This window comes from Ochotona princeps, chromosome 1 (assembly GCF_030435755.1).
Source record: "Ochotona princeps isolate mOchPri1 chromosome 1, mOchPri1.hap1, whole genome shotgun sequence".
Lineage (NCBI taxonomy): Eukaryota > Metazoa > Chordata > Mammalia > Lagomorpha > Ochotonidae > Ochotona > Ochotona princeps.
This window is the reverse complement of record NC_080832.1, coordinates 22,257,200-22,272,359: the sequence shown is the minus strand read 5'-3', so window position 1 is coordinate 22,272,359 and position 15,160 is coordinate 22,257,200. Positions and strand designations below refer to the sequence as shown.

At 36.9% G+C, this 15,160-nt stretch overlaps 1 protein-coding gene across 1 annotated transcript in view; it reads left to right on the top strand.

The window, feature by feature from the left end:
• Window positions 1-15,160, top strand: part of VTA1 (vesicle trafficking 1) — a 49,347-nt gene that overhangs the window by 21,024 nt on the left and 13,163 nt on the right. Inside the window, exons 3-4 of the mRNA XM_004587281.3 lie at window positions 1,215-1,342; window positions 2,362-2,437. Coding sequence (XP_004587338.1) covers window positions 1,215-1,342; window positions 2,362-2,437 — 204 coding nt within the window. The remainder of the gene's footprint in view (window positions 1-1,214; window positions 1,343-2,361; window positions 2,438-15,160) is intronic.

The following is a 15,160-nucleotide window of genomic DNA, read 5'->3' as shown; positions in this document are numbered from 1 at the left end:
ACTACATTTATAAATGAGCTGAAATATTTTCTCATTAAATCTCTGCTGGACCTTAAATGATTTCTTCATGTTTATAAACATGTTTGCTGATTTTTATGAAAAATTCTAAAATTTTTCCAGTTTATTTTTTACTTTCTAACATTAAAAAAAAAACTTTTAAACAGTGATTTGATACTGATGACTGGTATTTTGGAAAGTCATTTTATTCCAGTCTGAATATAGAAGGAACCTTATTGTTTTTAAAATATTTAGGAAAGAGATAGGTAACTGAAAATTTATAAGTAGCGTATTGATTTGAGACATTTGCCTACATTTTGCAATCCATGATTATCTAGTTCTGAGCTTGTCATTTTGTATGGCACTTAGCATTGAATCTCTCTCTCTCTCTCTCTCTCTCTCTTTTGTTAGCATTGAATCTCATTGTGTCACTTTGTCAGGTCCTATTTAAGATGTAACACAATGCTTCTATTCTTTTTTTAAGGAGTTACTTTGTTACTTTGAATGACAGAGCTACAGAAAGGGAGAGAGAAAAAGCCTTCCATCTGCTGGTTCACTCACCAAATGGCCGCGGTAGCCAGGGTTGGGCCACTCCAAAGCCAGGAGTCAGGAGCTCCTAGGTTCCCACCTGGGTACATGGACCCAAGAAACTGGGCCATTGTCCACTGTATTCCCAAGCACATTAGCAAGGAGTTAGATTGGTAGCAGAGCAGCCAGGACTAGAACCGACACCCATGTCAGATGCTGTCTCTGCATGTAGTGGCTTTGCCCTCTGTGCCACAGTGCTGCCCCGCCCTTTTTAAGATCTGATTACAAATGTAATTAATATTTGAAATTGTATGTGCTTGGGAAAGAATTTTCTGCTTCCAGTTCTAGGTTACTTGATAGTATGTTGGATAAGAAAACATGACTATAAAACATTTATGATTTTTTATATAAATGCTATGTATATATATTATGTTTTATTTTTAATTATTATAGCCTTTAGCACCAAATTCTACACTCAGGTTATTATGAATTTGCTTCTTTGAAATTTTATGAGCACTGGTATTTGTTTTAAAGGCTAAAGCAGAGCAACTTAATTTTTGCAAGGTTTCAGTGGCATCATATTGAAATGAATGTATAATAATTTCCTTAAATAATTATTTTAGCTTTGTACTAAAGCAGTCATTTTTCATATTCCCAAATTATGAACTAGATATCTGACTTTATTTTAGCTTAAGAAACAGTTGGGTGATAATGAAGCTGTTACTCAAGAAATAGTTGGTTGTGCCCATTTGGAGAACTATGCTCTGAAAATGTTTCTGTATGCAGACAATGAAGATCGTGCTGGGCGATTTCACAAGTAAGTAAAAGGAGAGAAAATAAACTGATGAGATTGGATACTGTATGACTGGAATTACCTTTTTTTAAAAAAATTGAATATCTTTTTTTCTTGCTTGATGTAAATTTTCTGCCTGCCTGCCTGCCTTCCGTTGGCATCGAGGGATATTTCCCTAAATGCCTGCAGGCCATCCAGAGCACTAGGCCAAGACTAAGACCAGGAGCCAGGCACACAAAGCTGAGTCTCCCAGCTGGCTGCCTTACCAGTAGCCTAAGTTAGACCAGCTGCTTGAAACTCCGCTGCTCTCGCCCATCATTTGGGGATTATAATTGTAAGCCTTAAGTTTATAGGAAATGACTGAGGAGCAGGTGTTTAGGTTAATGTGAAGTCACTGCTTACAATGCGGAGGTTCGAATCCTGGCTTTGTCTCCCCACTTCCTCAGGTATGTGCCCTAGGAGGCAGCATGTCGGCTCAAGCTGATGGCTGTCCAGTTCCCCACTTGCAGGCGTTGGGGTGGTGAATCAGTGCATGTTGTCTGTCTCTCTTGTCCTGCCTCTCAAATAAGAAAACCAAATGAATAAAATTTTTAAAGAACATAAAGAAATTAAAGTTACTGAAATAGTAAATTCTTAATAAATATACCCTGATTAATCATTTTCTAACATTGATAAACTGTTAGCATTGGTTGTAGCCAGAATCATAGCCTAACCCAATAATGTTGATTTTAAAAATAACCCCCATGGACAGTTTAAATGATTTGTCATTGTAGTGATATTTAAGTGCATTGGACTGTGTTAAGATTTGATATGGACTCAGGTGGGTATGTTCTAGAATCAAAAGCATACCATAGACTCTTAAATGTGAGTTGTGTTACTTTCTCTGGATTACAGATTTGGAACGGATATTTATTGTGTTCTTGGAATCTAATTTTGTTTTAGGTTAATTTCAGAATGTTTTTATAAATTTTTTTAAACTGTAGTTGTATGACTGATACTACATTTTAATGTTTTTTATTTAAACGATACCTGCTCTCTTCCAGAAACATGATTAAGTCCTTCTATACTGCAAGTCTTTTAATAGATGTCATAACAGTGTTTGGAGAGCTCACTGATGAAGTAAGAATATTTTCTTTATTGTCTTACTAGCTTCAGATCAGTAATGTTATTTATCAATTTTATTACTTAGAGCAGCGTGTTCATCAGATATGTAACACAGGCAAATGTAATTTTCAGGTTTTCACCAGATGTTTTGAAAAAGCAGAAAGACCATACTGTTTTTAGTACTGTTTTCAGTTTGGGGCAGTGTATATTTTGCGCATGTATAACTGTTCTGTTGGAGAGCACAGGCTTAATGTTTGATTTGTTTTATAGACATAATCCTCCTTGCACCAGTTACTATATATTATTTGATAAACGTATCAGAGGCAGAGAATTTTTTAACAATTTTGTTCGTTTCTGTTTTTTTCATTTCTAGTCAGATATTGGTTATGATTTTTTTTCCCTTTGTAAGGTGCATGAGACTTACATAGATACATGATTTTCATTACTAAGATAGAATGCTTAATCATTTTTCACCTGGACAAATTGAGACTTTGACAGTGTTGCTACTTCGGATTTAATGTAGTTTTCACTAAAACAGGCATTTCCATGTTGAGATACGATATAAATCTAGAAAAAGATTAATACAAATGAGATTGGTACAAGCTTGTTGTATTTGCGACTTGAATAAGTCAGATTTCTTTCTGCAGTAGGATTGTTTTCAGAATGCTGATTAACCAAATAAAAGTACAGTGTATTTTTGAGATATATGCATTCCTGTAAAACAATGTAGTGTTTGTCAAAACTGAGCAATGCTTTTTGTTTATGTGTAGAATAAAGTTAGTCTATAGACCTAACGTACATAATAAGTAAGGTTTTAGCTCATCTTTTGTCCACGCAGTTCTGGACCATTCCTTGGGTACTGAGATAATCAGGAACCACCTGATATATTTTTTTAAAAATGCCTTCTAGTTTGTAGACCAATTCCCAGTTGAGTGTTACTACTCTCAGATATTCTTTAGATAGAGTAGTAGAAGAAAGAACTGAACTCTGCAGACTATACATCTGTACTTATTGGCTACAATCTAAATTGATTTTCTGATTTGCTAGCATAAAGCACTATGCTAGATACGTGGAGACACAGAAATGGCATAGACAAGCATGTTCTAAGGATGCCAGGTGGGTGAAGAATAGTGAAAATTCAGAATAGAAAAAAAATTGTAAGCCAGATTATATAGACAGTACAGGTTATACAGACAATATAGCCCTCAGTTAGTGAAATTTTTTTAGCCAAGAACTGTAGTTCCTATGATAGGAATCTGGAGTGAGCTGGAGTAAGAGAACTAAAAGCAAAATGGCAGAGGAACTGTGATGAATGCTCTGACTTTAGATGAAAGATGGAGAATCTAAGATAATACATGATGTGTGTTGTTTTCAACTTAAGTAAAAGGTAATGCATTGAGGTGCGGTTATTAAATTTTGAAGTGCATTTATGAGATCAACAATGAAACAACCGGAAAACTTACAAAAATGACTGGGGGTAAAAAATCAGCAAAGTAGAAGACCAAGAAACTTACAAAAATGACTGGGGGTAAAAAATCAGCAAAGTAGAAGACCAAGAATTGCAAGATTAGACAAACCCTTCAGGTAGTCATTGTTTAGATAGAGGGACTGGTCACGTAAGCATGTTTGCTAAACCTCTGTTAGGAATGCAAAAAGAAGTGAATAAGAAAAGCAAAGTTACAGAAATTGACAGAAGTTCAAGATATCAGAGCAAAATATCATGATAATACAAAGTAGTATGTCAGTTTGCAAAGGCATACAGCTGCCATTTTGGTTCTGCTTGCTTAGGGAAACTACTTTTGTGTGTATCTAAGACACAGACCCATGGTCCTGGCTCCACTCCCAATTCCTCCTAATACTGGGAAGCAACCGGTGTTATTTCAAGTAGTTTTGCTACCCACGTGTGACACACAGATCGAGTTCCCAGTTCCTGGTTTCGGGCGTGCCTTGCCCAGCCCAGCCATTGTGAGCTTCTAGTCAGTGAACCAGCAGAGTGGGAGGTCACTCTGTAGCCATCTGTGTATCTGTCTATAGATTGATCAACTGATCTCTGCATTTCCAATAAATAAAGATTTTTAAAAAAAAATAAAAGAACTGAAAATTATGGCAGCAAAATTATTATGCAAGGAAGAATAAAGGGTCAGGTGGCCTGGGTCCAATGAGTGTGGGCATAAGCAGTCTGAATACATGATACTTTCTGTATAACAGTCCCTATCAGTGGTTTTGAGTGTTGTGATCAAATTCTTTTTATTTAAAAAGCAGCCCTTTCAGGGCCAGTGTTACAGCCACTGCCTGTGATGCTGTCCACCCATATGGCTACCAGTTCGAGTCCTGGCTGCGCCTCTTCTGATCCAGCTTCCTGATAAAGACTTGCGAAAGCAGTGAGAGTTGGCCAAGGTGCTTGGGTCTCTACACCCACATGGGAAACATGGAAGAAGCTCCTGGCTTTGGCCCAATCCATCCTTGCCCTCTGAGACCATCTGTGATTAAACCAGCAGATGGAGCTCTCTTGCTCTGTGCTCCTATGTCTCCCTCTCTTTGTAACTCTGACTTTCTTTTTTCTTTTTTTTTTTTAAGATTTGTTTATTTATTTTTATTACAAAGTCAGATATACAGAGAGGAGGAGAGACAGAGAGGAAGATCTTCCATCCGATGATTCACTCCTCAAGTGAGCGCAACGGCTGGTGCTGTGCCCATCCGAAGCCAGGAACCAGGAACCAGGAACCTCTTCCAGGTCTCCCACGTGGGTGCAGGGTCCCAAAGCATTGGGCCGTCCTCTACTGCTTTCCCAGGCCACAAGCAGGGAGCTGGATGGGAAGTGGAGCTGCCGGGATTAGAACCAAGCGCCCATATGGGATCCCGGGGCGTTCAAGGCGAGGACTTCAGCCACTAGGCCACAGTGCCAGGCCCTAACTCTGACTTTCAAATAAATAAATAAATCTTCAAAAAATTGTAATAATATGAAATATAACCCTTTCATAAAGGTCTAAGGTTCACAAACTAGATTTCCACAGTTTCCTTAACTTATTTATCTTCCTATTTTGAGCTCCTGTTACCTGCAGTCCATTCTTGTTTGTCATTTTATTGATGAATCTACTGCAGGCATGGGGAACTTTTTTCTGCCAAGGGCCGTTTGTATATTTATAACATTATTCACGGGCCATGTACAATTATGAGCTTAAAAATAGCCTGCTGTAGATGTGCTGAGTTTCAGGTGCCAGCTGCAGTTGCCTTGGCAGGCCAGACCAAATGGTTTTGCAGGCGAAGTATTTCCTCTGCCAACTCTCCCACTCCACATCCCATCTACAGGGACCTTTTATTTCCTGCGGTGCAGGCCCAGGCTCCCTTCCCAGACTTTCAGGCCTTCTGTAATGTTTCATATGACACCTGCAATGCCTGCTTACAGGTAAGTCTGCCCACCACCTCTCAGTCATCACCTTGGGGAGCCTTGTGTTTTTAGCCTACATGTTATAAGTTATGCCTTATCATCAAGTCCTAGCTACATTATTCTAGCCATTGCATGAATTTCTGCATTCTTTCAAGGCTTCCACCTTTAACTGCATAACAATATGAATATTACACAGTGGATATGTTGACACTGTTTTTATAACATTTCAAAATACAATGCAGCACAAATGCTTGAAGGGCATACTTTGTCTCGTATTACTCTTAGATGTTTTTCATTAAATATAGATTTTTACACTGAGTGAAATATTGGAGTTTAAAATGTGTGATTTTTTGATATTTCAAACATTGTTATAATTAATTTTTCATTCTCTGTACTTAGAAATAGTGTTCCTACTAGTTCACAGTTACATAGGTCTTCAAAACAGTCATTCCCACATTAGCATTTTTCTTGATCCATTTCCTAGTAGTTTTTCCCTTTTGCTTTCAGTTAATAACAGGTGTGTAAAACTAAATGTAAAACATAACTATTTTATTTTCCTATAGTAACATCTCAGCATAATCGATGAGGGTATGCCAGGAACTTTGTAGAAAATTTGGATTGTTTATTGTAATAAAATAGAAGAAAGTTCCAGAGCCTTTGAAACTGCATCATGAAATAAATGAGTTAATTTAAAAAGAAAAGAAAAATTGGATTGAAGTTTGTTGGGATCAGCATTTAGCACAGAAGGTTAGGCCGCTCTGCACTATTGATTTCCCCCCTGGACCTGGCACAGTGAATCAACTGACTAAACTTTCACCTGAAAACACCAGGATCCCATAAGGGCACGGGTTCATGTCCTGGATGCTCCACTTCCTTTGCAGTTCCCTTTACTCATGGTCTGGGAAGGCAGTGAGAATGGCCCAAGTCCTTGGGACCCTCCACCCAGCTAGGAAACCCAGAACAGTTTCTTGGCTTTGAATAACTAAGCTCTGGCAGTTGTGGCCATGGGGAAGGACCAGCAGATACAGGATCTTTTTGTGTCTCCTTCTCTGTAAACCTGTGTTTCCAATAAAGTATATAAATCTTAAAAGAAGATGAAGAAACTTGGCCCTGTGCAGTGGCCTAGTGGCGAAAGCCTCCACCTTGCACACATCAGGAACCCGTTGGGATCGAATCACAGCTGTGCCTCTTTCCATCCTTCTCCCCACTTGTGGCCCGGGAAAGCAGTCAGGATGGCCCAAAGCCTTGGGATCCTGCCCCCACGTGGAAGACCCGGAGGAGGCTCCTGGCTCCTGGTTTTGGATCGGGTCAGCTCCAGTCATTGTGGTCACTTGGGGAGTGAACCAGCAGACAGAAGATCTTTCTCTGTGTATCTCCTTCTCTATATCTGCCATTCCAATAAAAATAATAAATGAAGAGTAACACAGGAGGTAAAAAAATAAATAAACCAAACCATGGTTTTGGTGCAAAGAAATATATGAGATTCATATGTAATTTTTTCATAATACTACTTGAAGACCTGTGTATAAACAGATTTAAAGAGTTTTTTTAATCTAAATCTTTTCATGCTTTTAATTTTAAATTTATTTCATTAATAGTGATTGAAAAACAATTGGCATTTTTTCTTCATTATTTTGTTCAGGCTTAATACTGCTAAATTAGGAAGTGTGAAAATTAGAAGTGAAATATAATACTGCTTATTTTTTTTTTAAAGATTTGTTTATCTATTTGAAGGACAGAGTTACAGAGAGAGGGGCTGAGAAAAAGATCTTCCATGCACTGATTGATTTCCAAGATGGCACAATGCCAGCACTGAAGCCAGGGCTCTTCATCAGTTCTCCTATGCATATGACGGGGCCCCAGGCGTCTTGGACCATCTGCTGCCACTTTTCCCAGGCCATTAATAAGGAGCTAGAGCAGAAGTGAACCAGCTGAGACGAATCGTGCTCATATGGGATGCCAGTGTCATAGGTCCAGCTTAACCCTCTACACCACAGTGCTGCCTCTATTTGTATTACTTTATGTCACTTACTGAGTTTCTGCTAATTTAGAAGAAACATGTGAATATGTTTTTCTACTCTTACAGAGCTGGTGTTCTAACTTGAAAAAAGTAACAAAATAACTATGCTAGTATGTGGTATTTGAATGACAAAATGGAGGAAGGATCCAGTTGTAGTGTCTGCTGTTTGCCTAACACTGTAGATGTATCCTGTTCAATATTTTCAACTCTGAATTACAATGGAAAACTATTCTACTAATGAAGATTTAGCCCTTTTGTTGTTATTGTTAAATATCCAGTCTTTTGTGCAAAATAGAAATTCCAGTAAGAAATTAATGAATATAAAAAATGAGACTTTCAAAAATCTCAAGTTTTCTATATCCCTTAAAAATTTCTGTACAGTGGATAGACCAGTATTGGTTGTGGGATCATGTTCTGATTCCACTGTTCAAAATGTAGCTGTATTTGTGCTCTGCTGCAGGACTTCATCCTCAAAGGACAGCGTTGCACAAATACCGAAACGCTGATTCACTTGAGTAATTTGTCTGTAAGTCGTGAAGAGTATACATTTGAACAAGAAGGCTCTGAGCTAAGCAACATCTTGGTGCAAGTCTGGAAAACCATGCAACATGGAAGAAACTTTATGAAAGCACATGTTCTGTACATGATCATCATTTTATTAGTAAATACAAGAATAGTAGTATCTTTAATTGGTGTGGAATTTTGTGATTTTTTTTTTCTTACTGGAAAGGAAGATTTTACAGAGAATTATAGACAGAGACAAAAAATCTTCCATATGCTGGTTTACTCCCCCAAATGGTTGCAGTTACTGGAGCTAAGCCTGTCTGAAGCATGAGCCAGGAGCTTCTTCCGGGTCTCGTACATAGACGCAGGTTCCCAAGGCCTTAGGTCATTCTCCACTGCTTCCCCAGGCCACGAGCAGGGAGCAGGTGGGAAAGCAGAGTAGCTGGAACATGATCTGGCACCCGTGTGGGATTTGACACTTGAAGGCAGAGGACTAGACCCTACAATTTTATGTGACATAGATTCACTTTTTTATAGTTGTGCAGAACTGTGTGTAATCAGTTGTGAGTGAAGGAAGTACTGTTGTGTAGATGTTAGTGTAACGTATTTAAAGGTACAGGCCTTACTTCAGAATTGTACCAGTTCCTAAGTGTTTCCTCAGCTGTAAGACAAAGAGAACTGTAATACCTGTTTGCCAAGTTTTCCTGGGGATAAAATGGAAAAAAAAAATCTCATACAAGACATTTAGCAAATTAACTAACATACAGTAAGTGCTTAAAACATATTAGTTGCTGCTTTTTTTCATTGATGGAAAGCACCTGGCAGTATGAGGGATGCATTAAGGAGAACAGTCAGGAAATTTTTGTGACACTGACCCTTCATAAACTAGGACAAACAAATGAAGACTTTAAAAGTATTTCAGATAAATGAGAAATTAGGGTGAAATTTAACAAAATATGGTACTTGTTCGGCTAGAAAAATGAGTAATGTATTAGATTAATTTGTATGACATTGCTGATATTAGAATAGTTTTGATATACACAACAGGAAATTTATGTAGCTCAATCTAAATATTAAATTTGGTTGGCCATTTGTCCTGGTGGTCAAGATGTCTTTTGGCCTGCCCAGCTTTCTTCCTGAGTCCAGCTTCCGGTTCAGGTGCACCCAGGAAGACACAGGTCCTTGCTACCCATGTGAGAAACCCAGATTGAGTGCCAGCTGCTGAGTGTGGCTTAGCACTGGCTAGTGAGATGGGAGCCAAGGAAGGGCAGTATTCTTTTTTTCCTCTTTCTGCCTTGCTGATTTAGCCTATAACATGAGGCTTAAGCATAGCTCTATCTATCACAATGAATAAATAATGTTTTAATAATGCTCTTGTATACTGTATTTAGAGAGCTTGTTAGCAAAAACTTAAAATTCAACAGAAACTGGGGCTGGTATCATGGCAGAGTAGGCTAAGCTTCCACTTGCAGCACCATAATGTTTGTGTCCCAGCTAATCCACTTTCAGATCAGATCCCTGCTTATGGCCTGGGAAAGCAGTGGAGGATGGCCCAGTTTGGGCCCCTGCATCTAGGTGAGAGGCCTGGAGAAGACTCCTGGTTTCTGGCTTGAGATCATCTCAGCTCTGAACCTTGCAGCTATGTAAGAAGTGACCCAGGGGATGGAAGATCTATTTCTCTGTATTTCTCCTGTCTGTAGCTCTGTCTTCCAAATAAAATAAACATGTATCTTTTAAGAAAGGTTTTAATGGAAACTGTCCTAAACCTATCAATCTTAAATATTCATTTTGTATTAAGATAAAATAAAAAATGCAAAGGTACTATATATTATTGCTGCTATATTGGAAGTATTTAAAATATTCATTTTGTATTAAGATAAAATAAAAAATACAAAAGCACTGTATATTATTGCTGCTATATTTGGAAGTCTAACGTGCAAATGGAATCCCATAAAAGAACCCAAACACAAAAAAGAAGACAGACACTTGAAGTTTAATCATAGGTTAAATGAAATGGAAACTTGGCTATAGAGATAATTATAAAAAAATAAAGTGCTTATGGTAGAGTTAAATTTACAAAGACTGTTTTTCGTCTCTTTAAAATATATATGACTATAAAAATAAAAATTATTGCAACTGTACGTATATATTAGATAAATTCAAAACAGGGTAGGTGAATAAAGGAAACCAAAAACAGACCTAGAAACAGCTATGTCGATGCATACTGTAACTAGCTTGATTAACAGTCCAGTTTAAAAGAGGTTTTCAGGCTGAATTTAGCAGGTAATCCTTGGCTGTAAGCTTTTTTTTTATAAGGCCTAATCTATAAAATATTAAATACAATATAATATATATATGCAAAATATTTTGAAAATGAAAACATTAAAAGGTGCATATTTAAATGAACTATTTGCCTAGTCTCCAAATGTAAAAACAGATTATTTTAAAAATGAAAAAAGTGCGCATAAAAGTGTATTTAGATCTAGATGGTCATATGAATTATGTATAAAATGCCCTTTAATATGTGTTACTATAGGTGAAATGGGATGAGATATTTCCATACAATAAATGGATTCGTTCATTAAAAAGTCATTATAGTTCCAAATGTCTATACCTCTAAGAAAATTTTTGAAGTAAATGAAACAAAATTGACTGAAAATTTAAAAATAAACTCATAATTGAGGATTTTTAAATCCTATCATTGATATTTTTTCAGAATTTATGAAGGCTGCATCAAATGTGGAAAAACAAGAGCTTTCATGCTCTGCCTAGTAACTATGTTAGATATTATAACCGCTTTGGAAAAAGATCTGCCAAATTTTTGTAAATTTAAACATACTCCTACTCTCTTACAAGCAATTATTTCTGGTATTTATCCAAAAGAAATGAAAACATGTAAAAAAAAAAAAAAAACCTACTTGTTAAAGAGCGTTCGTTCATAACCCAAAGCTGGACACAACCCAGATGTCCACCACCACAGAATTGTTGCTCCTGGGACCCGATAGAACATTAGCTGTCAAATAGTAAGTGCTTGTACTTTGGGAATCTTTGGTTAATTGCAGCCTGCATTCCACTATCATGATAAAAATAGAGAAGTTAAAACTAAGAATTTACATACAAAATTATAATTAAAATTTGGGGTACAGTTTTTACTTTCCTTTTAAAACTAGTTTCCAGAAAATTCTGCTTGCTGCAAAAAAATGTTAAATATTGAATATTGAAAAATATGAAATATAGAATGTCTCAGGAAATATGTATATTCTCTGATTATAAATTCTTAAATATCTGAGTCATTATAATAATTTTCTAAAATATTTGTTTTTCATACATTTCCTATAATGTTTCTTCCCAGTGTTTCTGGAAGTTGTATGGAACTCTGCATAACATGCTTAACAGAATTGAGAAATTAAGATATCTATGAATTTAACATCCAGCTGGAAATTTTTCACCTTTATATCACTGACTACCTGGAAAATGTTATAAATGAACTACATTATTAACCCACAAGTATGCTTATGACGTGTGATGTAAGGAGTTTCCCATACAGCCTTAATGCTGTCCGTTGACCCTCCCTGTAAGCCTAAGCAAACTGTGGTATCAAGTGTAATATATACATTCTTTCATTAGTAAAAGGTGTTTTTACTTCAGCTCAATGTTTTTCATCATGTGGTACAAGACAACCAGCTTCCAGACTGACTTGAGTTACTTGTTAAAAGTGTGGATTCTGGAATCAAATATCTGTTTATTTTTGTGCTAAAATGTTTTTGTTCAGAACTGTGTGCCAGGGTCTGTTGCAGGCGCTATCAGTATAACAATGGATGGAACCTCTGTCTACTTGGGAGTCACTTTCTTGTGGTGGAAACAGATAATATGCAAAGCCTGTACTGTTTAAATAATAAAATTTCATGTAGAAATTCTGGTCAGGAATAAAAATCAACCTTTTACTAAGGTACTGAACTTATTTAGAACTCAACTAAGAAGGCAACTTTAGCAAAAACTTGAAGAAGATATAATACTGAAACCAACAAAGGTTTCAGTCAGATAAGGTAAAGTACAACTTTTTAAGCTTATTTCTAACAATTTATTTATTTATTTGGAAGTGAGAATTACAGGGAAAGATGGAAAGAAACCTTCCACGCACTGATTCACTCCCCAGTGGCCCAGGCTGAGCCAAGCCAAATCGAGCTGCCAGAATCTCCATCCAGGTCTCCTGCATAGAGGGCAGGAGCCCAAACACTGGCTTTTCTGAGCCTCTAACAGGAAGCTGGATTGGAATTGCTGCAGCCAGGACCCAACCAGCACCTCTTTGGGAAGTCAGTATCACAGCAGTTTTACATGCTGTGTTACAGCGCTGGGCCCCAAAGTACAAAGTTTTGAGATCATAATCTGCTGCCCTTTCTGGTTCAAGAAAAAACAGACTTTGTACCTGAAACGGAAGAGGGAAAGAGATTGATAGGAAATGAGTATGAACAGAATTGGTAAGATTTGACTTGTGCTTTTAAAATATTCCCTTCACTAAAATGGATAAAAGTGGGGGGAAAAGGAGCTTCTTTAGTGCATTCATTATTAAATAATCAGGGTGAAGAATAATGTTGGCTGAAACCAGCATTTGCACTGGAGGAACAATGGAAAAAATGGACTGCAAATGTACTTTGAATGTAGAATCCAAGAGATTAGCTGTTAGAATATGAGAGTAATATAGGACTCTAGGAGTTTGAGGTTGAACATCCATTTTAAAATGGAGTTGTCTTTCATTGTCAGGTGCAGGGAGATCAGTAGGTGGCTTGAAGTTAAGCAGGCTATTGGCTATATCAAGCACAAGAAATAAATGTTGAGTTCAGTATAAGTCCTAAAGTCAGGAAAGAAATTTTGTAGTTGACAGCATGATGATGATGGTAAAATGCAGAAAGAGAAGATAAGGAGTCTTAACTGAAGTGGAAGTCCAGGCCATGAGCCATGGAAAAGCCAGTGTAAACCCTTGAAGGAGCGTGAGGAGCTGAAAGGCTAGCCAGTAGACCTCAGTAAGCAGGAATCCTAGCGATCACCACTGCATGCTGATGGGAATTATTGAGGAAAGTAAGGTTTAAGCATTAGATTTCCCAGTGTAGAAGTGATGGACTCAAGTATTTGCAATGAGTAATGAGGATAAAATCTAGAGCAGGGTGAGTTTAACAGAAAATTGAACAGGCAGAAATTACGATAGCTAATGTAAAACATGCTTAGGAAGCAATGTGAATGCAGCCTATATGAGCACAATTGACATTTTGAAATTTGATTATTGTTTGCACCCTTTGTCTATACTCTTGAGGTGCAACAGAGGTTTTGTTTTTTGTTTGTTTTCTGATTCTTAGTTGTTGAATTTTTTTTACCTAATGGAGTATTAAGTCTGTAATTGTGACATGAACTAATAATATGCCATTATAAAAATTGGAAAAAAAAATGAAGTTAGAAGGAAGGAAGTCATTGGGGAGCACAGGCAGAGGGAGCGCAGGCTAAGAAGTTATCTCTGCGCCCTGACTCTGTTCTCACATACGTGAAATTTGTTCACTTTATATAAAAATTCCTTTTAAGGTAACTTTTTTGGTTTGCTAATGGAGAATGATTTAAATGAGAGTTTCCCTCATTTCAGTCAGAAATAATTTTTATTATGCTCTCATGTGATTCTTATATACACTGATGTTGAAAATGCCTGTTATAGCCTATCATTGCTGTCATTCATCAGTGTACCAAGTAAAAATCAATGTCAAGGAAAGGTCCTGTACTCCACTGCTGACTCCACTTGCTGAAACTTGCAGGTGTCAGTGATTTTCGTCAAGACCTGTTACAAAACAGGAACTTAGAGGCCAGGCACAAAAGTGAAAGTTCTCCTTATAATTCCTGTTTCCCAAAAAGGATGTCCAGTCAGCCAGAAGGAATTTAGCAGATTTCAAAAATATTGACATCTTAAAATTTTCCACTTAAAACATGTTTCTTTAGTCTAAAACATATTAAAACATGAGTTAGTTTTAAGTGACAACTACCAGAAATTATGTTTGTTATAAATATATGCACATGCTTGCAGAAATAAGGGTGTCATAGAAACGGTACAGTGAAAAATACTTCACTGGTTTATCTCCAACGGGGACTTTTTTTAATGTGCTTGAATAAATATTTTACCGTTATGTCTTTAGGATTAAATTATTTCAAATCAAGGAGTATTTGGCTTATTTTTTAAAGATCACCAAAGAAGGCAATTTAAAACTTCCTAAGCTATTTATTCACTTATTTTCAAAATGACCCTGTATATCTACTAAATATATATTTTGTTAATACACATTATGTAACTGATCTTTTCAAGTCCAGTTTCCATTATCATACATATTTCCTCTGGATTGAAAATTGTAGTGTGGTAAAGTCCTGAATTTGGTGACTTTACCTCTAAGGTAGTGTGACCCAGAGTAAGTCATCTTACTTTTAGCAGGACATGTTGCCATCTCATAATGGTAAAATAATAAACTCTAAGAGATTAAAAACAAAGAAAGATTATGGGACTTAAACAGGATCATTTTAGGGAGGGTACTTACTGCCTTTTTGTCACATTGAACTGTAATGCTCATCATGTCTGACTTGTTTGCTTCTTTTACCCCTGGTACTTCACATAGTGAGTAGTGGTCAGTTTACTTATTGAGGGAAAAGGAGGAAGGCAGAGGTGACTGGGATATAGACAGTAAGTGGATATTGAACAGTCAAGAAAAACGTTAGAGTTTGTATTGTTTTCTAAGTACATCAAGAAACCAGGCAAAGATTGACTTGAGTGGATTTGTGTTTTAGAAACAGCAGTTAGGAG